The 23,374-nt window shown below is 44.6% G+C and overlaps 2 protein-coding genes across 3 annotated transcripts; both read left to right on the top strand.

Moving 5' to 3' along the window:
* The first annotated feature begins 79 nt into the window (after positions 1-79).
* On the top strand, positions 80-7,054 carry HSP90AA1 (heat shock protein 90 alpha family class A member 1). Of its 2 annotated transcripts, XM_019552528.1 has the most exons (12): positions 80-186; positions 1,220-1,221; positions 1,375-1,533; positions 1,631-1,997; positions 2,165-2,298; positions 2,574-2,882; positions 3,542-3,707; positions 4,088-4,278; positions 4,429-4,576; positions 5,207-5,475; positions 5,693-6,026; positions 6,261-7,054. In XM_019552528.1, exons 3-12 carry the CDS (start codon positions 1,375-1,377, stop codon positions 6,368-6,370), a joined length of 2,187 nt encoding a protein of 728 aa, XP_019408073.1. In that variant the 5' UTR covers positions 80-186; positions 1,220-1,221; the 3' UTR covers positions 6,371-7,054. The 2 variants fall into 2 exon arrangements, with proteins under 2 accessions (XP_019408073.1, XP_019408074.1); XM_019552529.1 differs by lacking the exon at positions 1,220-1,221 and having other exon boundaries at positions 119-186.
* Positions 7,055-17,296: 10,242 nt separating this feature from the next.
* On the top strand, positions 17,297-21,973 carry LOC109320983. Its single transcript, XM_019551273.1, has 2 exons — positions 17,297-17,689; positions 20,744-21,973. The coding sequence occupies exons 1-2, from the start codon at positions 17,579-17,581 to the stop codon at positions 21,302-21,304; spliced, it is 672 nt and encodes a 223-aa protein (XP_019406818.1). The 5' UTR covers positions 17,297-17,578; the 3' UTR covers positions 21,305-21,973.
* The last annotated feature ends 1,401 nt before the right edge of the window (positions 21,974-23,374 follow it).

Below are 23,374 nucleotides of genomic sequence, written 5' to 3'. Positions count from 1 at the left end.
GCCGGAGCCCCCGCCCCCCGCGCCTGTCAGTGAAGGTTCCCGATGGTTCTGGAAGGAGGCGGCGCCGTGGCTATATAAGGCGGTCGGCAGCTCGGGGCGCGCAGTGCCGTGGGTGGAGCGGGCGAGTGGGTAGCGCGTTACTGAGCAGTACGGTAGTGAGCAGCAGCAGCAGGAACCGCCGCTAAGGTGAGTGTCTGCCGAGCCCTCTTCCTCGAGGGTACCGCAGGCTCGCGCGGCACTGGTACAGGCGGAGTGGGGCTACCGGGCATGGAGCTGGGGTCGGGGTCTAGGTGTGCTGGGACCGGGGAGGCTGAGGGGGCTGCGCGGGGCGGCCGGTCTAGAAGGTTCTGGAAGCTTGAAGGGACGCTGGCTTCCCTTTCCCCCGAGGCGGGGCTGCTGCTGGGTCTGTGCGCTAAAGGACCTCCCTGCTGCGGTCGTCCAGCGCCCAGCCCGGCAGTGTCCTCTAGCGGCCGCGAGAGGAGCCGGACAGGCTTTCCCTGCTATCCCGCTGCGCCCAGGGGGCTGCTGCACAACCCGTGCCCGGACGGCTGGACAGCTCCTTGCCTGGTGGGTGTAATTGCCTGTCTGGGCAGATAATGGAGTGGTGAAGGTGAAGCGGCTGCGGCTCCCCTGAAGGTCTTGGGGTCTTTGGGAGAGGCTGGTTCCCAACATGGATCCTTTTTTCCTTCCTTGAGAATTGCGGCTCACTCATTCAGTGTTGCCCTTTCCCCTCAGCGTTATCTAACACCTGGTGCAGGTTGGCTTTTGGGCTCTGAGTTGCTTTTGCTTGGTTTGTCAGCTCTGGAGCAGAGGGGAGGAAAACTTCCAGGCACTCAATACTGGTTTGATGTTTTCAGGGGTGTGAAGAGATTTTTTTTTTTTAGAAAAGACCAATGTATCAGAGCCATATATTCTGTGGAATAAGGTGGTGGTAAGCAGTGTCCTGTTGTTTTTGGTTTGTTGTTAGTTTAAAACTAACAAGTTGAATGATAGCATCACAGTAATATTCTTCTTAGTAGGACTTCAAAATGTGGCTTATCCCAGTTCTGGGAACTACTGTGCTTTGCTTGCTCTCAGGGGTGTAGGTTGTAGCTGTGTTGATCAAGGGACATTTGCTTACTCCCAGGCTTTACAGTCTCATGAGTTGGTGCCAAAGGGCCTTTTCTGCTGTTAAAGGGAATTCTAGCTGAGAGTCTTGTACTAGCAGAGTCTGTTCTAGATGTGTTTTGTTTCTAGGGTCTCATTGACTCTCCTCCCTCCCAAGAAGTACTGGAAGCAGTTGGTTAGATGAGTGACCTGCTGCAGATGAAGCACGTGTGCCTGGCTTATTTTTAAGAGCCATTTTAGACCACTGCAATATCATTCTCTCCACAGATGCCGGAAGCTGTGCAGACTCAAGACCAACCAATGGAGGAGGAGGTGGAGACTTTTGCCTTCCAGGCTGAGATAGCTCAGCTGATGTCCCTGATCATTAACACTTTCTATTCCAACAAGGAAATCTTTCTGAGGGAGCTCATTTCCAATTCCTCAGATGTAAGTATTCATTTAATAGAGGGATCTTTGGACAGTAGAAAGCTAACAAAATGTTCAGGGACAGGACTGAGGCCTAAATGTTGCTACTGTTTTATAGGCGCTGGACAAGATCAGATATGAAAGCTTGACTGACCCAAGCAAGCTGGATTCTGGAAAAGATTTGAAAATTAACCTTATTCCCAACAAACATGATCGTACCCTGACCATCGTGGATACAGGCATAGGGATGACTAAGGCTGACCTAGTGAACAACCTTGGTACTATTGCCAAGTCTGGCACCAAAGCCTTCATGGAAGCACTGCAGGCAGGTGCTGATATATCTATGATTGGCCAGTTTGGTGTTGGTTTTTACTCTGCCTACTTGGTTGCTGAGAAAGTGACAGTGATCACAAAGCATAACGATGATGAGCAGTATGCTTGGGAGTCTTCAGCTGGGGGATCCTTCACTGTCAGGCTTGATAATGGTAAGTTGTTACTGGTTTTCGGGGGATTGTTTGAAATATCTTTTTCTATGAAGTTATGACTTCAGTTAAGAAACTTGTAAACATTGCAGTCTTGATCAGACAACTTTGGGGGGGGTTTTTTAAAGCATTTTATTAAAAAAAAAAAAAAAAAAACTCCTGTATTTTAGGGGAACCTCTGGGCCGTGGCACTAAGGTTATTCTACACCTTAAGGAGGATCAGACTGAGTATTTGGAGGAAAGGCGAATCAAGGAAATTGTGAAGAAGCATTCTCAATTCATTGGCTATCCAATCACGCTGTTTGTAAGTGTTTTTCAAAATGTATGTCTTGGTTATTACTATGTTTCAAATAGCCCCATTATAAAAATTCCAACTACTGCAGAGAGCTACTTTAACCCATATTCATTCATTCCTATTCCCTTGAACACCAAATAAGGTTATGGCACAACCTCAAAAGAGCTGGTGAGGGAGTTTGAGTGCATGAGGTGGCTGGTGATTTTTCACCACTGGGAGTTCTGACAGAATTGTTCAATATAATTAAATTGTCTATCTTAATTTTTTTTGTAAACTTTTGGTAGGTGGAGAAAGAACGTGATAAGGAAGTGAGTGATGATGAAGCAGAAGAAAAGGAGGAAGAAAAAGAGGAAAAAGAAGAGAAAACAGAAGACAAACCAGAGATTGAGGATGTTGGCTCTGATGAAGAGGAAGAAAAGAAAGATGGAGACAAGAAGAAGAAAAAGAAGATCAAGGAAAAATACATTGATCAGGAAGAGCTGAACAAGACAAAGCCCATTTGGACCCGGAACCCAGATGATATTACCAATGAGGAATATGGAGAATTCTACAAAAGTCTGACCAATGACTGGGAAGATCACTTGGCAGTAAAAGTAAGTTCTGAGTGGCCTGGAGCAGCATCCAGGATAAGTATATGAAGTCCTAATGATTTGGGCCTGAAGAGATCCTACATCTGGCACTATTTATAACAAGAAGTTCTTTTCTACTTAAAACCTCTTGCCTAGATGAACAACATATTGTAAAATTATATTAAAACTGCAGTAAAAATATATTCAAGCCTGTTCTCTAATTGTATTTACTGAGGTTCTTCAGGCATGGGCAAAGCCAAAGTGCAGGCTTATAAACGTTGTGGGTAGCAGTGCTGGTTTTCCAGATTTCAGTAAGCTTGAAGTTGTTTATGCTTCTAGGATTTGACAACTGAATTAAATTCCTACATGAAAACCAAGCTTTTATTTGTATAGTGTTAATTTTCAAGGTATTTTATCTCTGGCAAAAGATGATTAAACCTTTTCTGTTGGACAGTTGAAACTTCACTATTTAGAGAAGCAAGAAATCCTTTGATAGGGTTGCTAATGGAAACTGGCTGCTTTCTTAATGTGCCTTAGAGCACAAACTCAATTTTGTCTGGAACTGGCATAGTTACAACCACACTACTTCAGAAAGTACAGCCAGACAGACTATCCATAAGTAGTATAATGTCATAAAACAACTAAAGATTTTTTTTTTTTTTAAATTATGGTTTATTTTGCAGCACTTCTCTGTGGAAGGGCAGCTGGAATTCAGAGCTCTCCTGTTTGTTCCAAGACGTGCACCATTCGATCTCTTTGAGAACAGAAAGAAAAAGAACAACATTAAGCTATATGTGCGCAGAGTGTTCATCATGGACAACTGTGAGGAGCTGATCCCTGAATATCTGAGTAAGTAGGGTATTTATACCTAAATATACCTGATCTGTGATCACTTACACAAGCAATATAGCGTGCATGATACTTTCAAATAAAACCCCCTGGGGGACCAGAACACATCTTTCAATTTGTGGAAGCTTATTAGGCAGCATTCTGAAAAGAATTGGTCACAAATCCACTTTCTTTATTTCTCCCAATACATCTTCAGGTGGTTTTTATGTATTTTTAGGGGTACCATTTGCAAGATATAGAAGCTTTTTGAATAATGGATGTATGTATTCAGGTGTCTGCATCTTGCAGAAGTTACCCCTTTAAAGTCCTTTCCTGAGAGTGTATATTAGATGATAAATAGCAGCACATGATCATGTTTCTGTTGTGGGTGTTTTTAACAGACTTCATGAGGGGGGTTGTGGATTCTGAGGATCTTCCTCTGAACATTTCCCGTGAAATGCTGCAGCAGAGCAAGATTTTGAAAGTCATCAGAAAGAACTTGGTTAAGAAGTGCTTGGAACTCTTCACTGAGTTAGCAGAAGACAAGGAGAACTACAAGAAGTTCTATGAACAATTTTCCAAGAACATTAAGGTTGGTCCTACTGTAGCAAAAATTTGACTACTGCCCCCTCTGGGTCACTTGTCAAAACTATTAAATTGTCAGTGTTGTGTAACTACAACAAGTACTGCAACCTGTTGTTCCATAATGTGTGATAGAAGCCCTTTGCCAATTCTTTTTCAGCTTGGCATACATGAAGATTCTCAGAATCGCAAGAAACTCTCAGAACTGTTGAGATACTACACTTCTGCGTCTGGCGATGAGATGGTTTCTCTGAAAGATTATTGCACACGGATGAAGGAAAACCAGAAACACATCTATTACATAACAGGTAAGTTGATAGCAGAGTGGCTGCTCAAAAGGTTTTGATTGTAGTGTTGGCTACAGGATAGAATAATGATTGGTAACAACAGCAGTTTTAAAACATGTTTGCAAGAGTGAGAGATGCTAGGGTTGGAAGGGACCTCAATGGATCTTTGAGTCTGACCCCCTGCCTAGGCAGGAAAATGTGCTGGGGTTATGTGACTCATCCAACCAGGTGCTTCTCCCTTCTGCTTTTGGAACTAAGGGAGAGCACCATCTGCTTTGGAAGATGCCGTAATTAAACACCTGGTACAACATGCAGCATGTATTCTGGTACATCATGCATCTAAAGGTGTTCTGTTGCATTTAATCCATTAGTCACTGTACAGGTGACTTAATGGCCTAGAGACCATTGAACTTGAAGTGTTTCAGTAGTGCTTCAGGAAACTGGACTTGTGAATGAAAAGGGGTTCTTTGCTATGAGCACTTAGAAGCTGTGCATTTGAGTCAGCTGTTCCTTCCAGTGGTTCAAGATCCAGCTTGAGAATATCCTCTTCCTTCTGGGACAACTGAATGCTGAGAATCTTGCAATAGAGATCATTCATACCTTGGGTATTGAGGCACAGATTAAAATATCTGGGGCTTTTTTTGTTTTTAGGTGAAACCAAAGATCAGGTAGCCAACTCTGCTTTTGTGGAGCGCCTTCGCAAACATGGTCTGGAGGTAATCTACATGATTGAACCTATTGATGAGTACTGTGTGCAGCAGCTAAAAGAATTTGAAGGCAAGACCCTGGTTTCTGTAACAAAAGAGGGTTTGGAGCTCCCAGAGGATGAAGAGGAGAAGAAGAAACAGGAGGAGAAAAAGGCCAAATTTGAAAACCTGTGTAAAATCATGAAAGATATTCTTGAGAAGAAAGTGGAGAAGGTAAGAATCTGTGCGTGTAGGGGGTCTTGGGTCAACTTTGGTATGAGACTTCTTTCTGTGAAGTAGTTTTTTTTTCACAGTGATAACATGCATTAAATGTGACCAACTGAATGCCATGTGCTCTGTAGCTAGTAAATAACATGACATAAGTGGCTCGCAGACTATAGTAACTAAATGCCATACAAACAGCTCACTGTTTGGTAATACCCACTTCCAGGTTGTTGTCTCCAACCGACTGGTTACTTCCCCATGCTGCATTGTAACAAGTACATATGGTTGGACTGCCAACATGGAAAGGATCATGAAGGCACAGGCCTTGAGAGACAACTCCACAATGGGCTACATGGCAGCAAAGAAACACCTCGAGATAAATCCTGATCATTCCATCATTGAAACACTGAGGCAGAAAGCAGAGGCAGACAAGAATGATAAGTCTGTGAAGGATCTGGTTATTCTGTTGTATGAAACTGCGCTCCTGTCTTCTGGCTTCAGTTTGGAGGATCCCCAAACGCATGCCAACCGTATTTATAGAATGATCAAACTTGGCCTAGGTAAGTAGAAAGTACTTGCTCTTAGTTAGAATCTCTTCTTGGTGCAATTTAAAGCAGTTTCTAATGTTTGTCTCTGAAATGCTGCAGCAGTGGGAATCCCCTCTTGCCCAAATTGGGGGGGAATTGTAGCCAAGAGTGTTTTTACTTCAGGGGGTGGGAAACAAAACTCAGGTATTTGTGAGGAGTACCAGGAAACTTTAACTTTAGTGGTCTCTCACTTCTACATCTCTCCAGGTATTGATGAAGATGATGCTGCTACAGAAGAGGCGAGTCCTGCAGTCACTGAAGAGATGCCGCCACTTGAAGGAGATGATGACACATCACGCATGGAAGAAGTGGATTAAATAGTCATCTAGTTTACAGAAACTTGTGAATGTTTCATTGGCTAATGAATAAGTTATATTTTGTATATTATGAATGTTAACCTGCCAAAAAACCTGGTACTCTGTCTGCATTCCCTCTTTATTTATTTTCAAAGAATGTTATACCTTTATTTTTGTTACATTTGCTTTTTCAGCTAATGTGAGAGAAAATGCCACTGAGGGAATGTTTTGGGGTTTTGTTTTTTTTTTCCTTTTGTTTTTTCTCCCCCTTTTAATATTGTACAACCCTAGACAGGCAAGCAAGGAGTAATTATTTTTGTCTGTATTTGCTGGCTGCAGGTTGGTAGGGTTTTTGACTTATTCTAATTGCCATAAGTTTGGAGAAAGGAAGTAACTTAGACATGGCATAACATCTGGATGTTGTAATATAACATTATACAGCTCTTCACTCTGTATGTATCTAACATTTCAGTACCTAGTAACTAGGTATCTACAAGAGCTGAAGATTCTTGGAAGCTTTAACCTTGCTCCTAAATTGTTTCAAGGTTGTCTTGATGTTAACTTGGGTTTTTTATACTGTAAGGATTCTGGATTGCACTATCATAGGATAGAATCCACTTGTAAATCTTGTGTCTTATGCAACTCTGCATGTGCAGTTCAACCCTAGAACTGTAAGAATAAAAGTGTTATGAATGAACACTAAAAGTGAAATCAGCTTTTTCTCTCTAGACAACAGTAATGAATTTTTTTTTGTTTCCAAAGCGAGAATCACTCTAAGCTTGACTGAAATCTAGTCACTAACTAGTGAGTTGCAATGTAAGCTGTCTGATACTCAAAAGAAACTCTAGAATCTTTTTCCTTTTCGGGGAGTCTGTTCAACTGCCCCTTGGAAAGCTCTCTTTATTCAAAGCTTGAGCTTCCACGAAGGACCCAAAGGGTTAATGAGCGCTGTAGTCTGATACCTTATTTGCAACAGTGGGCCTTTTTTTTTTTTTAAAATGATGATAATTGTAGTCCATGTAGAAAGTCCTCTACCAGGGGTGCAGGTGTAGTAGAGTAACGTTAGTTTTTGGCAGTACCCAGGAAGAAAATGGGAGATGCTTACTTTTCCTTGGTACTTACAAACTTGTTTTCACATGCTGTTCTGCCTAGAACAGGACCTTGAGGCAATAGAAACTTACGAAGTCTTTACATGTGCTGTGGGGAGCGGTGCTTCAGAATGCTTCTGAGAGCCACTCTAATTTTTAAAGCATCTGTTGCATTACATGTATTCAGGGGTGCTTTAACTTGGTATGCTCCCCTAGCCTTGATTTAATCAAGTGTACTCCAACACATAATTGGCACATGTTGAAGCAGATACCAGACACCTGCTGTGTATGGGTCCCCATAGTGTAGACACTATCTCTTACGAAGTTCTTACAAAAGAAAGGCAGTTTAGTTACTCTGTTGACTTGTGGGCAATGCACGCAAATGCAAGTCCTTGGAAGGAAGAGTGAACTTACAGCACCCTGTAGACCATCCCAGCCTAACCAGAAGGAGGGACAACAGTACCAAAGCACTTTCTACATAACTTCAGTCTTTCCCAGTCTGCTTGCTCCAGGAGAGTGAGGGTCCCAAGAAGATTGAACAGGGATCCAGGTTTAGTTTCCCACAGAAAAATGAAGGAAAACACAGATTGTTCCTCACTATCTGAAGAAAATGGATTTCCCATTTTACCAGAGAAACCTGTGGATTTTAAAGAGCTGTTGCTACATGCTGACAAATTCCAGCCTGTGCGGGAGTGGGAGGAAGGTACCATATTTTTCGGACCATAAGACGCACCCCTCCTGGAGCCTCAGTCTCCGCGGCAGCGAGTCCCTCCTTCGGACTCCTGCCCCATCTGTTCCAGCCGACCATTTTTATTGCTGGCTCCTGGCCACCGGCACGGGCGCTGGCTTCCGGTCTAAACAAGCGGTGGATGTCCAGCTTGGGCTCCGTGGGCAAGCTCCGCCCTGTTTCCTGGGGACACACACCTTCGGACCATAAGACGCACCCTCATTCTCCCCCCACTTTTGGGGGGGAAAAAGTGTGTCTTATGGTCTGAAAAATACGGTAATCAGGCAGGGAGTGCCATGCACCTATGTGTATATGTACATGGCTGCCAGGCAGCCTAGAGAACAGCTTGGAGGTGGGGGGGAAGGGGACTGAGGCCCCTGGAAGTAAGGGAGTTGGGTAGTGCTGAGGCTGCTGCCCAATGCATCAGGGTTGGGGTTGCAATGCAGGGCAGGGATTAGGGTGGCTGCAGGCAGATCATGGGGGGAGAGGAAAGGAAGCTCCCTGCTGTGAGCACTTGGGAGGGTGGCAGGAGGCAGATCTGTGCAGGGGGTGGAGGCAGGGCTTCCCCCAAGAGCCTCTGGAGCCCCATATGTGCAGCTAGTACTCTAGGGCACAGCAGGGAAGCTGCTTGCTGCTGCCAGCTCCCCACAGCCCTGGCAAGGTGTCGCATGGCAGCAGCAGGGGTGGCTGCTCAGGGTTGTACCCCTCATTGCTGCTGTATAGAAAAGGGATGTGTTGCCAGGGCAGCATAGAGCTTGCAGTAGCAACAAGCTTCCCTGCACAACCCTGCTGTTCCCTGCAGCTGTGACACCTGGTGGGCTGTAAAGGCAGGAGTCTCTGAGCCCATGGCAGGTAGCCTGTGCCTGCTCCTCACCCATGCATGGGATCTAGGGGGCACAGGTCCCCCCTGCTCCCCTGAGGAGTGTGAGCAGCAGGCAACAGCCACCCCCTACCCAAGCCCACAGCAAGCAGGTACGGGTGGTGGGGGAAGGAAGCTGGACTCTGCTGCAGTAGCCACTGCCTGCTGGGGTCAGGGGGCTGTGGACCACAGTCCCTGGCCCCATTGCCCTGGCTCCACCTGCTCCCCTGTACCTGGGCTCTTTCTATCCCCATTCACTGCAGCTCCTGAGCTGGGCTGTGCTGTGGTGCAGGCAGCTGCTGTTGACTGCTTCCAGGGCAGCCACAGCAGGGGCTGGGGTGTGTGGGAAGAAGCAGAGTACAGGGCACGGCACAGCTTGTCTACACTTACCCTAGCCCCCGCTGCAGTGGCCCTGGGAATGGCTAGAGCCAGCTGTGGAAGGAACCATCAATGGGTGCAGGGGGAAGGAACCTCTTGCTGTGTGCCCCAGATCTGTTCATGAGATGACAGCAGGCTCCTGTTTCAGGCTGGGGCTGGCAGCAGCACCGGACTGTTCTTAGCACTTGGCGCAGCCTACCCTGAGCACTGGGAAGAACCCAGTGCCACTGTTGGCTCCAGCCTGCAGTGCCAACCTGCTATCATCCTGCACATAAATCTGGGGGCACATGCCCTCCTGGGAAGAACCTGGCACAGCCCTTGAGCCCGTAGCCCTCCTGGAGGGTCTGGAGCAGCAAGAGGTGCCCCCTTCTCCCCTCTGCCCCCACACACATCGCACCCACTGACAGTTCCCTCCACAGCTGGCGCTGGCCACTCCCAGGGCTGCTGCAGCAGGGGCTAGGGTGAGTGCAGAAAAGCTGCGCTGTGCCCTGTGCTGCTGGGGGTTCTGCTTCTTCCCAACCCCTGCTGTGGTGGCCCTGGGAACAGCCGACACCAGCTGCCTTCACCATGGCATGGCGCAGCCCAGGAGCTGGGGTGAGTGGGGACAGGTGGAGCACAGTGCAGCCCCGTGGCTGCGGGCCATTGGCGCTGGCTGCTCCTGGGGCTGCTGCAGCAGGGGCTGAGGTAAGTGCTGCTCTGTTCCTTCTGCTTTGCTCCCTTGCGCAGCCCCAGGAGTGGCACCCTTGCCCCCACCCCTTTCCTAGTCCCAGCCTCACTCCGTCTCTCCCTCACCGGCATGGGAATCTGTCCCAATTCGTTACATTATAAAGTGGGTTTGCTTTATATGAATATGAATTATGCACCATTCTCTGGGAATGCATGTACCACATAAATCAAGGGAAACCTGTACATGGTTTGAAGTCACAGAATCAGGGTTGGAAGGAATTGTGGGCATTATCATCTAGTCTAACCCACTGCACAAACACAGGATTATTTTCCTAACTACCCAGGGAGATCCTAGCTGAGTCTCAATGAAGCTGATGCTAAACTGGGCCACTTTACTCCACTGTCTATTTTTAATGTCTTGAAGTGTACCAAATAAATCTCAGACCAGTTACCTTGTGCCTACAGGGGAATTAACAGGTTTGGCGGGGGTTTCTTTCTCTCCATGGTAGCCTTTTCAATAAATAAATGTCATGTGCCCCTTACTTAATCTCTCTCCAAATGAATATGTCTGTACCTTCACCTGCTCATATTTTTTAAGTCTTTAAAACTTCTCTCCGCCCTTTTTTCAATGCAGCTCTCCAAACTGGACGTGCTATATAAGCTGAGGCCCTAGTCGGTGATAATACCATCTTGCACGCACACACACACACTGTTACTGTATTTGCTTTTGTCCAGTATTCCATTGACGGCAAATGCTCCATATTGGTCTCTTTAATAGTGCTTTAGAATGCATTTTGACAAAGAGTGAGACTTTTAATTCATATTGCAATTTAGTAAGTGTTGGTACACAGTAGTTCTTACACAGGTAATGCTGCAAGTTGATCACATACCTCCTTATTACCTAACAGGCTTCCATAAGCTTCAGTTTGAATTAGCCTTTTCCTGATTGCCTCCAAAGAGGAGTCCAGCTAAGTTGTTAATGTAGCTGAGAAGGAAATAGGAACTAGCAAGTAACTGCTGTAATTGCCTACTGATTATGGGGATGTGTGCTGATGGAAACTCTATGTCTCGCTACAACATGAAGCTTTGGCCATGCTTTCATGAGCCATACACTTTAGTGTTGGTTTCCAGAGCAGAAACTCAGTTTGGTGAAGCTGGGCTGCAGTCTGTTCCAGCAGCTACAAAGTGTAGTATAACGAGGTGAGTGGGATTTATTATTCAGACAAAGACAAACTTGCCTTACAGTGACTGATGTTTTTGTACTTATGTATCTTATGACCTACACTCCTTCATTACAGCACAGAATCTTGTCCCCTGGAATCTGACAGAACTGAATTATAATCCTTTATTCCCTTAGGAAGGGAGGAAGTGGTGCAAATGCTGAAAGTTGCATGAACAGCTCCAGTGACACTTCTGGTCAAAATATTCCAACTTCCTGTGCAAAAGGACTGAGGTACAATGACTATCATTCTTTGGGTTATTTGGTATGTCAAGTCACCTTTCATGCATTTGAGTCATAAGAAATGAAGGCATGATGCTGTTTGAAGTCAGGGAGTGTTGCAGTTGAGTAAACAAAAACAGAATCAAGATCTAATTACTTTTCCAAGTTATTTTAGCATGTAACTCAATGATTTTATCTTGACTAGGCAATAAGAGTTTTTACAGAGAGATCTCTGTTTTGGAGTCAAAGGCCTTGATGAAAATGAATATAAAACCAGAATGCACTTCATTACAATTAACTGAGATAAAAGACATGTTTGAGGATCCCACATCCGTCCTCAATAGGGTGCTTCTTTTTGAGAAGACTTCATGCCTGATGCCTGAACGAGGCAGTGTAGGATATCATACATGTATACACAGTGATGTCACAGTGCAACCTTTAACATTACATTTTGTTTCCATAGTAATGAATATGACATCAGAATAGATAACCATCAGTTTTGTTCTCCAAGATGGGTTTTTACATTTAAAATATCCTGTATATGAACATACTAGCTAACAACTTTGCAAATGAGGATGGAGATTTTGATTGAAAGGTAGGTTTATGCAAGTAAATATTTATTTATTTGGTGAGGCTAACATGTTTATAATAAAGGTATTTGAATGGCTGATTTATTACAGTCTATATTTTAGCTAATTTCTTCAAATTTTCTCACTAGCTAAGGCATTCCTTCACTGAAACTGGATTTTATTATAATAAGCTTCTATAATATAGTTATTATCATCTGTCTTGTAAAAACTGTAATTTGCCAGACAAAATTCCACCAAAACTAGGTCTTCAGAGTGTCCAGAAACTGTTATGATCTCATGTAATCCTGAACTATGCCTGAGTGGTAAATTCTCTTCTCAGTTTTCAGGAGACAAGTGAGGAAAAGGCAATTGGAGACAGAGAAAGGGCTATGGAGTGCAGCAGAAAGGCAGGTAGAGCATCTGTTCCAATAAATCAGATCTTTGAAGGTATTTTAGAGAGGATACAAGTGTCAGGGTGCAGGTAGAGTGGGCAGTGGCATTACAGATGCCATAATCTTGATGAAAACAAGACTTGTATAGGGCTGGGATTTGAGCTGATGAGGAGTTTTTTGTGAAGACAGAGTTCTGTCAGAAAACGCTGAAGCCTAAAAACCAAAGTGCTTGACAAACACAGACTGGTTTTGATTAAATTTCTGTTTGGAAGATATTTTTTGGTCAAAACTAAAGCGATAGAAATTCACTCCGTAGTTACAGGCCAGTGGTCAGGTTATGCCTCTGGGATGCTGGATGCTCAAGTCCCTGCATCTTCTACATCCCAGGGCTTACCTTAACCATGGGCTATTTCCTATTCTGGCATGGGTTTCTCTTCCTCAGTTATTCCATGAAAGCTTTGGAAAGGCCTCTAATTTATTTCTAAGTGGCAAAGAATTTGTTATGCGTTTGTGGGACAGGAATATCATTTGCCATCCAATTCTATCTGGGATGCAGTGTCTACAGTTGGAGGTCATGCATAGTGAGCTCTCTAAGGTGGAGGTTGTGTGGGACTATTTTAGGCTTGGAAAGAGAAGTGTGGCATAGGTATCAGTAGACATGGGGTTATAGAGATCCACCCTGTTTCTTGAACACAAAAGGAGAGATTTTAAAGATGTTCCTTGTTTTTGCCCACAAAAGCAAATCTTTAAAAAAAATTAAAATTACAGTAAGTGGGGAATGAACCGATGATGTTGGACTTACAGGATTTACAACTTGTAGTTTTATTTTTTAAGAAAGGCTTCTCTCTTTCCTTCCAGTTTATTAGAATTTTGTAATCTGATTCAGTCATTAAAGTCCAGACTTTGTGGAAAGACTCATACAAAATGTATAATGAATTCTTTAAAAACTACAGACAATCTCATATGTGTGTACGTGTAAGGTGCTGCCAGAATTTATCCTCCAGAATTCTGGGATAAAATTTACACAAAGAGTTGGAAAATGTTGACTGCAAACAGCCATCTCTAGTTTTCTTTGTATGAACTGAGTACTTAAGTTTTCACCTTCATGACACTGAATTCCCTTGAAGAATGACATGAAGGGAAGAAATCGGTTTCTAGTTTATATCGTCTTTCTAGTCAGAAAAATCTTGTGTGTGACATGCGGGGCTGGGTGAAGCTAATTTAGCTTTTTACAGTGGTGGTTTTACAAGAGCACTGCCTCACAACTTATACATCTGAACATGGATTTGAAATGACAGACTTCAAAGGGCTGAAAAGGAATCAGGTTTGTTTCTGTGAAAAAATGTATGGAAATGTGAAAACTCTCTTTTCTCCACTTCTGTACTGAAATGCATATTATGGTATGTAGCAATGACCCGATAGTTAAAATAAAAAGTCTCCTTCCTCACTGGGCACACCCCTCACTCCCTTACGCTTCAGTAATCTCCTTTTCACTTGAACAATTTTAGGTCAGAAAAGCCTTTTGTTTTTCTTCTGCTGTTTGTGGGAGAGAAAAATAGGCAGTTAGAATAATAGAAAAATAAGGCTGGGGTCTCAAAATGAGCCTTGTGGTGTGTTTCCCCTTACAAGTGTCTCTCTCCTTTTTCTCTTTAAAAAAAATGCACAGGAGAGTCCACTACTGGGTTAGGCTCTATCAGCAAGGCTGCGGTAATGTTCCTCCCCGTTTGAACCCCGGCTGGACCAGCTATTGTAGGAAACTAGGGCAGGAAAATTCTCTCTCAGAATTTGACAGCATATGGAGGCATGCCCTCCTTTCTTTGCCTTTTCAGATGCTCTGGCAGAGGCTGAAAAATGCTCTTTACATGCCCCATCCTCTTCCCTTCAAAGCATCCTCCTAGGAAGTCAGACCTGCAACCATATTAACAGCATCAGTTGCATAGGCTGCTGATTCTAGTGCAAGAGGTTTGCTCTGAAAGGAGGCCTAGTGAGCCATGGAGGAGTGATCATCATATCTGCTTCTCAGCACGTTTTGTGCTGCTCTCACATAGGTCAAGACAGAGGTGTAGTGAGCAAACTGAGTGCCTGGGGTGTGAGGAGGGGGTCCCCAGTGATGGAGGAATGCCATTCCGTTTGTCCTACTCAGTGAACTCCATCCCACTGTTTAGTGTGGTGCTGCCCTGCCCAGCTCCTGTGGCCAGACAGTGGCAGTGGCACTCCCTTCTCTGCTGCAAAGGGTGTGGGGTGGGGAGAGGACAGGAAACTGGGAGCATCACTAGAATCCCTCCTGCCAGAAGCCTTTGCTGTGGTGTGGGTAGCTTTTTGCTCTCGCTACTCTGGTGCCACACCAAGCAGGCTGTCCAGGGCAGGAGGGGAGAGGGGCAAGTGGAATTGTGCTTTCTTTCCCCCAGTTCTGGCACCCCCCCAAAGTCAGCACCTGAAAGAGATGCCCTGCTTACCCTGCCCTAGTTACGTTACTGAGGTCAGGGCAATCTCCTGCATCACTGCAGTTCCCCCATTTCTCCAGCAGCAGTAGCTGGGGCCTCCCTCTAGCTTCCCTTTGCTGCTCCCACCTTAGGTGGCAGGGCAGGGCAGGGCAGCACAGTGCAGCCTCCAGTGCCAGGGATGAGGTAGGGTGCCCGGGCGTGTGGTGCAGCAGGGAGTTGGGGGCAGTGTAGGCATGTGGCATTACAGGGATGGGCAGGCAATCCCTGGGCCTGCGGTCCTCACTTGTGCAGCCTGCAGGGCACACAGCCCTGGCTGCTTAGAAGTTGAACAGCCCTTATGAAGTTGTGCTGTGTCCGCTTCTAACCATTACAGAGGTGTTGCTTGCTCAGTGCCAACATGCCATTACTGGCTTCCCTCCCACCTGGCGGTAAGATACTATATTAGTGCCTACTGGTGTGTATAACCCCCCTAGAGACCTCCTCTTCTGTCTGTTCCAGACAATGCTGCAACTCATTTTTGTGCACAGAACTAATTTACATGACACTAATTTAACTAATTTAAAAGAATCTAGGCCCTGAGATTCTTCCTTTGGGAAAGAATTTTACATGCATTTACATTTGGGTCTGGCAGAGTCATAACTAAAATACGTGCTAGAGACTGTGGCAGCCATAAGCTGTTCTTCAACTTACAAAAGCTGAATCAGGTAGTTAGTAGTGTTAGTCTGAAGTCAGGCAAAGAGCAAGGCAGAGTTGCACCTTACAGACTAGCTCCTTCAAAGAGGCCTAAGCTTGTAAGCATCTGATGAAGTGAGCTATTTATGAAAACTCAGGCTTCTCTGAAGGAGTTAATCTGTAAGGTGTACCTCTGCTCTGCCTTCAACTTTCAAGTGATTGTTCATACAAATACTGCAGATAGAAGTGCAGGAAATATACATTCATAAACTTAATTATTTACCTGGGAGATAGGAAGAAAAGCTGGAAACTATCTTTTGTCAGTTCTTTTTGTATTTTATAGCTTAACATCGTTGGCTGGATGCATCTGAAATGCCTTTAAGACATTTTAGAATCAGAACTCGTGGCAGAGGTGGTATCTTTTATTAGACCAAATTCTTTATTTGCAAGCTTTTGGGTACACTCCCCCTTCCTCAGGCATAGGAGAATGCAAAGATCGTAAAATTCATATTTCATAAGAGAGCTGAAGATGTTGTAAGATCTCCTTGTTGGAATACTTCACTTCGTGCAGATTAGGCTCAGGTAAAAGTTAGAACAGTCTGTTTACCTTGATGTTGTCTGGTGTCAAGCCGGATGTTAAATTATGTTTTCTTCTGCTTATGTTTTTTCATATTTCACAGGAGGATGGTTTGATGGATGCTCTCCTGGGCAGGAAATTCTCTTGTGTTGAGACACTTTGAGCTCTGTGAACATGCAGATTTAGCTGGAATAACAGGCAACAGCCAGGGTGTCAGCTTTCAGGTTCCAAGGTGGTGAATTTGCTACTTTCTTGTAAAATTATTAAGTTTGCATTTAAAAAACAGTTAAAATTTGATATTTGCCATGTTTCAGGGGTGCAGGTTGTAGCCATATTGTTCTACAGGCAAAAGGAATCAACTTGTGGCAGAGGTGATCTCTTTTATTAGAGCAACTAGATATTTGCAAAAAAAAAATCTTTATTTGCAAGCTTTCAGGTGCACTCACCCTTCCTCAGGCATAGCAGAATGTATGTTTGTTTGTTTCTTATCTTTCTACTTCCTTTTTCCAAAAATATGGGCAATGAAACATAATAGTAACATGTTTAAAAATGGCAAAGTTAATTACAATAACTATATATGTCCTGCAGTGATAGACCGTAGTAGAAATACTAAATGAAAATAAAAAAAGGACATGGGTTGCTTTGGCGCGTGGAAAGACTTATGAAGCACTCTTCAGAGCACTTTCACTGTATTCTGAAACGTGTTCTGTTATGCTGGCTCTGATTTGCATTTGGAGATCTTTGATCTTCACATAGAAACATTTACATAAACTTTGTGACAAATACACTATTACAAATGTTCTTGTATACCTTTCTGATGGAAATATTTGCTTAAATCAGGATTTGCCTACTGCAGAAGGACCCATAGAGAAAACAAGTGACATGAAATTTTATTTAGGTTTGTATGTTTTTACTTTTTCATTATTAGCAGCCTTGTTTCAAAGAGAAGCAAAAACAAAAAACCCCCAACTCTTACATTTAAAGGTAACTATTGCTTTAGCTTTGATCTAGACACATTATGTTGCGAAAAAGGTATTTAAGATATCTCTTTGCTCAAACATATAATAGTTTTGCTAGTAAAAAGTTCATTTTGTACCTTTTGGTTTTAGTCACATTATCTAGTTCTGGTTTAAAGAAGGCATCAGCTTTATCTACTGACTTTAAAGCCTACTGTTATGAGGGGTTAATTTTTTTATAGTGAATGACACGGCAATGTGTAATGCATAGTCTTGCTCAACTGTTTATGGATAATTTAGGAGACATGGGGCTATGAACCCATTTCTCAGACAAAGAGAGAATATTAATTGTGTTTATATTATAAAACCAGTTTAAGCTTTATGTTTAATTTTAAAACCTTTATTTATTTATTTATTTGACATATAACAATCCCAGTGAAGATCTCCTCCCACATTAACCATGCCTGATCAAAAGCGGTACAGACATAACTGCATCAAGGAACCATTTTGTGTTCTCAGCACCAGCGGTGGTTTGAAGACGAGGCGGAGAAATGTGCTATTTCGTAATAAGGTACCAAAACAATACTTTCTTGTTTTGGTGGTGGGTAAAAGGGAAGCAGGGTTGGGGGGCTGATGGAAAAGAGTGAAGATTCACTCTATCTTATAGTTGCCCTGCTCTGAAGACTATTTCCACTGCACCAAATTCTATTCTAAAAGCAGCTGTTCTTGTTCAACAAAACAAAACAGAAATTCTGAGATGAACATTTAAGTACTCTACAAGCATCCAGCTACATTTTGTGACTTGAATTTTGTTGTTTTTATCGTCATTTATAAAAAGCCTTAAAACAGATTTCAGTCTTCTTACCATGTTGCCTTTTCACATTATGAACATATTTCATACACATTTCTTTTATCTTTAATCATCAGCTGTTTTGGAAAAGGTTAAAAGAAACTTCTGAAATAAAAGAAAACCCACCCATATTAAATTTTAACTCTAGGCACTCACTGACTGTCTCTAAGGAAGTGTTTAGAAGGCTGCTCACAAATTCTCTCATTGCAAAGTGCTAGTTATACTAAAACACTACATTACAATTAGATGTTTGTGTATCTTGGTATTGAAACTGCTACAATGACAGCACTTTACTGAAAAATATCACTGGGGATAGTCGTGTTCTTGGCTTTGCCTCTGGCTGTGTATATATATTACAATTATTCAGATCAAGTCTCCCAGGTTTATTTTTCTGAGGGAAAAATGACCTGGAGAGTGCAGATGCTGGGCTGCCAGGCGCCCCTAGAGCATGCAGCCAGGAGAATGTTGCAGGCTTTGAAAAAGCCTGAGCCTAAATTGATTCAATCTTTGCAGGTTAGTCTAACCTAATTAGACTGAACTGATCTGCAAGTGAACAGACACTCACTTTTGGTTCCAGAAATGCAGCTGCATGCCTACAGTGACTCAGGCTAGAAGCTGGAGGGCACTAGAGCAAGCAGCCCTCCCTTCCCTTTGACAGCAAGCCGCAAGGCTGTAGGCAAGCTGCCCCGAGGGGGGGGGAGCAAGGGTGGGAGTGGCCAGGCGCTGGTAGGGGGCTATGATTTGGGAGGGGCTGCAGGTACCCCAGCCAGAACATGCTTGGAGGGGAAGGGGGAAGCAGCCCTTGTCACACTTGTCCCCAAGGGGGGGGGCATGGCCAGAGCCAGCTAGCATGGCCCCTCCATCCACCTGCCTTGCCCAGGGCTTTAGCTGGGGGGCTGAGCCAGGCTGGCCTGCAGGCACTCCTGAGGGTGGGTGTGGAGGGACTGGCTCGGGCTGGGCCACAAGGGCAGGGCCCTTCCCAGCTGGCTTGGGTTGGGGTCGCGGGGGCTGCACGGCCAGATTGCTCCTGGCTTTTCATGCCCAGGCCAGGCCAGGCTGTCACAGAGCTGCAGCCAGGTGGAAAGGGCCCTGTCCCCACAACCCAGTCTGGCCCAGGTCAGTCCCTCCATGCCCACCCTCAGCTGCACCCACAGCCAGTCCTGGTGGGCAGATAATGGGGCTGGCCCATGCCAGGCTGTGGGGCAGGGTCCTTCCCAGCTGGATGCGGCTCTGTGACAGCCCAGCTCAGCATGTGCGGGCGGTGACTGGCCAAGCAGTGGCATGGAGGAGAAGCCACTGCAGCTGTGGGCAGCCACCTTGGCAGCTGAACTGGCTGCACAGGGTGAGTCCACTGTGCCTATGGCTGCCTGGGCCAGCTTGCAGTCACCAGTGGGCCTGGGAGCCACGCACTGAGGGCTCGTGTGTTTACCGCATGCACAGTGCCTGCCGGCTGTGGCTCCATGACAGTCCAGCCTAGCCTGGACGCAGGGATCTTGGAGCAATCTGGGTGTATAGTTCCTGTGGCCCCAGCCCAATCTGCAATCGGCTGGGAAGGGCCCTGCCCCTGTGTCCCAACCTGGGCTGGCCCCTCCATGCTCATCTCTGGCCATGTCCTCTGGGGCAGTCAGGGGTGGGGGGAAGATGGACCCTAACAGATGCTGCTATGCCCTGGCCATGCAGACCCCAGCTGCAGTGTCTCAGGGTGAGAGGGGAGGGAGGAGGAATAAACCTGCATCATGCCAGTTTAGGGGGCCATGCCAGCTGGCATCTGGCCACACCCCCACCCCTGCTCTGGCTAGTGAGCAGAGTGACAAGGCCAGCCTTGCTCTCTGGAGTAGACAGCACAGGCCCAGCCCAGGGCTGAAAAGCATTCTGGGATGCTGGGGGACTCTGATTTAACTTAAACCAGGAAGGGGTCTGGGACAGAAGTTCCATAAACTGGTTTGACCCAAATCAGTTGTGATACTACATTCAACTAGGTTTATCTTAAACCAGTTTTGGCCATTCCGAAACTGATTTACATGCAAACTCATGTTGTGTTACAGGCTTAAACCAGTTTCTGATCACTTAAACTTGTTTATGTGTAACTTCTGTCCCTTGCCAGGAAGGGATTGTCAGGGAAGATAGGTGCAGTGTCTGTCCCATGCACAGAAGAGTCCTCCAGCCTTTCCTGTTCCTTGTGCTGTGGTGGAGCCCAGCTATAGCTGTGTTTGTATGCTTCCCTGCACCCAAATTCTGCAGTGTGAGTCAGGGAACAAGCCAGGAGCAGAACATGCCCCCTAAAATGCTTCAGTGCTGGGCTTTTCCAGCCTGAAACACTCAGGGGTGTTTTGCTCTTGACTGAGACTGACACAGGCTCTCCTTCCTGCTGCAGGGGAAGAGAGGGAACAGAAGCAGAGCATACTGGGATTGCAAAGGTTGAGTCTGTCTCTGCTGCCTGTATAGAAGTTCTGTCTCCTGAGTGTTATTATCTGGGGAGATACTTCACTTGGACTGTTCCCAAGTTATTTTTCTCCCCAAGTGGCCACTTTTACTCTGGGAGAAAAGTTATGAACTTCTATACACTTGTGACATCTCCAGAGAGAGCAGGGACTCTCCCTGGAGCAACTAAATGTCCGTCCAAGCCCTCTGTGAGCACTGATAGCAAATAGCAGCAGAAGTGATATGATAATAGAGAAGTTTGCATTAATATCAAAATCTTATCTTTTGTTCTAATGTTGACTGAGAGGTTCACTGTGTGTTTATTATTAATTTAAAGCTATTTTACTGTTGTAGTTTTTAGACACTTATTCTGGTTATCCAGAAGACATGTCAACTCACTCAGATTACAGTTTGAACTTCAGTAACAAGAGAAATCGTAGAAGAATTCAGTTTTTACAGACATTCAAAACACCAGAGGCAGTAGCTTGGGCAGACATTTTCCTTTCAGAAGATCAAGAGTTCCCCCATACATCTTCAGACTCAGTCCTTACAGCAACAGAAACCCAGGATGACATTTATATGGAACCCGTTAATGATTCTAAAATACCAATGGAGAAAAACAGTAAAGAGAAGATGGCTTTTCCAACAAGATTCACAAGACCATTTGATCTATCCAGAAAACCTGGAGTAATCATGGAAGCAATGTCTCACACACCTGGCTATTCCTTATTCATGGATATTGATTCTTCAGAATCAGGAGGATTCTTGGACAGTCTTGGCACAGCTGCACTACAGCCATTGCTTGTGGACCCTGGTGGTTCCATGCATGAGGAATCAATTATCCAGAGCAAGCAGGTGCTTCCAATTCTAGACTGGGTTGGTGAAAAACTAAGGAGTAAATTGCATATGTCCTAAACTGAGGTATGAATAGACTAATTATAATATAGAACTTCTGTAATATCCCTGCTATTCACCTTATGCTGTCAGTAATACAGGATGAAACTTCCAAACAACTTGTAACTGGGCGTAGCTAACTTGTGGGGAATGTGTGCTTATGCAGTAATGTTGAAGCCCTTTATTTTGCATGGAGCCCACTCCTAACCAAAAGTATTCACTTTTAGGTAATTCAGCATGTAGAACCAGTATGAATCTTTAATACATGGCCCCAAGCTAAGCCCTGATGCTAACACCAGGTACCTTCAAGAAAAGGAAGATGTCCTAATGTCCTGCAGCCATATGCTGCCTTTTGCTCCAGTTGTCAGGCTGGAGGGAGCATGGCTGGTATCCTCCCTCAGACTACTAGAAGTTTTTCTGTGGGAAGAGGAGCACAGCTCAGCTGCTGCTGGGGTGGGAACTGTCCTTGTGAATAGATTGTGCTGGCAAAGAGAGAAATAAAAAAGCACTTTTCTGTAAGTGGCTTTTGCATGTTCCCATTCTCGGGTCACAGCAATAGGGCAGCTCTGGATGCTGGGAAGTTTCCTAGCAGCATCTGCTGGAGCTCTCTTCCCCCTCACTATTCCTGAGCCGTCTGAAGGGAAGGCTAAACAAGGGGTCACAGCTCTCTGGCAGCCCTTGTCTATCCCACTGCTGCAGCAGACAAACCAGGACCCTCTCTGGGATGATCCTGTCTGGATCTAACCTCAGCAAAGACTCAGTGCATTCATTACATTTCTTAGTCTGTTAGGATCCTCACAGAAATCCATCCCTTCCTAGAAATTAGGGGACGCATCATACTTTGGTATCATACTGTCTATACCCTGCTGATGTAGATGGATCTAGATCCATCAGCAGGGTATAGAGAATACATCACAACAGGAGTCCCAGATCCAGTTTTAGAATTGAAACTAATGGACCAGTCAGTACAAGAGTGAGGACTGAGGTATGTCAATGGGGAAGCAGGAGTTGTTTCAACATCTTCCCCTTCAAAAGCATGCATACAGATACATTCAGCTTCATGAACCAGTGGTCAGAGCAGCTTCAGCTTTAAAAGGTACCCTCTATGCGGGTAGAAGAAACTTCTCCCCTTGTGTTCAATATTCAGAGATCCTCTTTTAAACACCAAAATCACACTTCAGGTTCTAGAAGGGCTGTTGTGCCAGTCAGACCTATGTGGGTAAATGAAAGTAACTAAACATGGATGGACAGGAGTGCCTCAATTTGCAGACACTGCAGCAAGCACACTGAGGCAACTCATGGTCTGGTCTTCTGTCTGAATCAGTGCATGTGTGGAATATCTTCCATTCAAAAGTGGTAGTTTATTAACTATAAGGATAGTTTCAGTCTCATAAAAGATGAAAGACCCTGGATTAACAGCCAGTCAGGCATTTCAGCCACTGAGGAAAGGGTTTTGCATCCTTGTCTTTATGCACCAAATAGCAGAAGGTTTTGTTTGGTAATATATTTTATTAGACCAGTTTCACAGTTGCAAGAGAAGGTAGGCAACTTTAAGGCATGAAAAACACCTTCTCTTTTTTCATTTTGTCCAGTTATGTGAGGTAGGACATGCTGTTGTACCCAAAAGCTTGCCTAAACATTTCATCCAACTATTCAGTTTGTTTTATTAGATACATTACTAAACAAATCTTGTTTCTTGCATATTCCCTGGACCATCACAGTTACACACTGTTACAACACTGATCTCTATACTATAGACCACAATATTCTTTTTCACCTTAAGATTTCATACTGAGTTGTCAGTGACAGTAGTGGACACTACTTTGAAACATCCCACCAGCAGAGGTCCCAAAGGACTCCAGTCACAGCTGGAAAACCTTCATGCAAAAGCTACACAAGATTGCACAGATTCTCTCCTGTGGAATGATTTGTATGATCTAATGGTACAACGAAACAACATAAAATAGTGGAAAGTCTAAACTGTCTAAGAATAAAACTTACTGCTCTATGTGTGAATAATTGGCCGCTGGTGCGTTTCTTGGATGATAGAAGTTACTCCGTCTCTAGTTTTGTTCATCACCTGCAACTCCT

This window comes from Crocodylus porosus, unplaced genomic scaffold, assembly GCF_001723895.1.
Source record: "Crocodylus porosus isolate Cpor-Errol unplaced genomic scaffold, CroPor_comp1, whole genome shotgun sequence".
In the NCBI taxonomy this organism is placed as follows: Eukaryota; Metazoa; Chordata; order Crocodylia; family Crocodylidae; genus Crocodylus; species Crocodylus porosus.
This window is presented reverse-complemented; position numbering and strand designations above follow the sequence as displayed.

What these genes read in the sequence shown, in the direction of transcription:
- HSP90AA1 (XM_019552528.1), top strand. Translation starts at nt 1,375, where the DNA reads ATGCCGGAAGCTGTGCAGACTCAAGACCAACCAATGGAGGAGGAGGTG. An exon ending in AAGATCACTTGGCAGTAAAA is followed by an intron (nt 2,883 to 3,541) that starts GTAAGTTCTGAG and finishes TTTATTTTGCAG; the next exon opens with CACTTCTCTGTGGAAGGGCA. An exon ending in GCTGATCCCTGAATATCTGA is followed by an intron (nt 3,708 to 4,087) that starts GTAAGTAGGGTA and finishes TGTTTTTAACAG; the next exon opens with ACTTCATGAGGGGGGTTGTG.
- LOC109320983 (XM_019551273.1), top strand. Translation starts at nt 17,579, where the DNA reads ATGCCTGATCAAAAGCGGTACAGACATAACTGCATCAAGGAACCATTT. An exon ending in ATGTGCTATTTCGTAATAAG is followed by an intron (nt 17,690 to 20,743) that starts GTACCAAAACAA and finishes TTACTGTTGTAG; the next exon opens with TTTTTAGACACTTATTCTGG.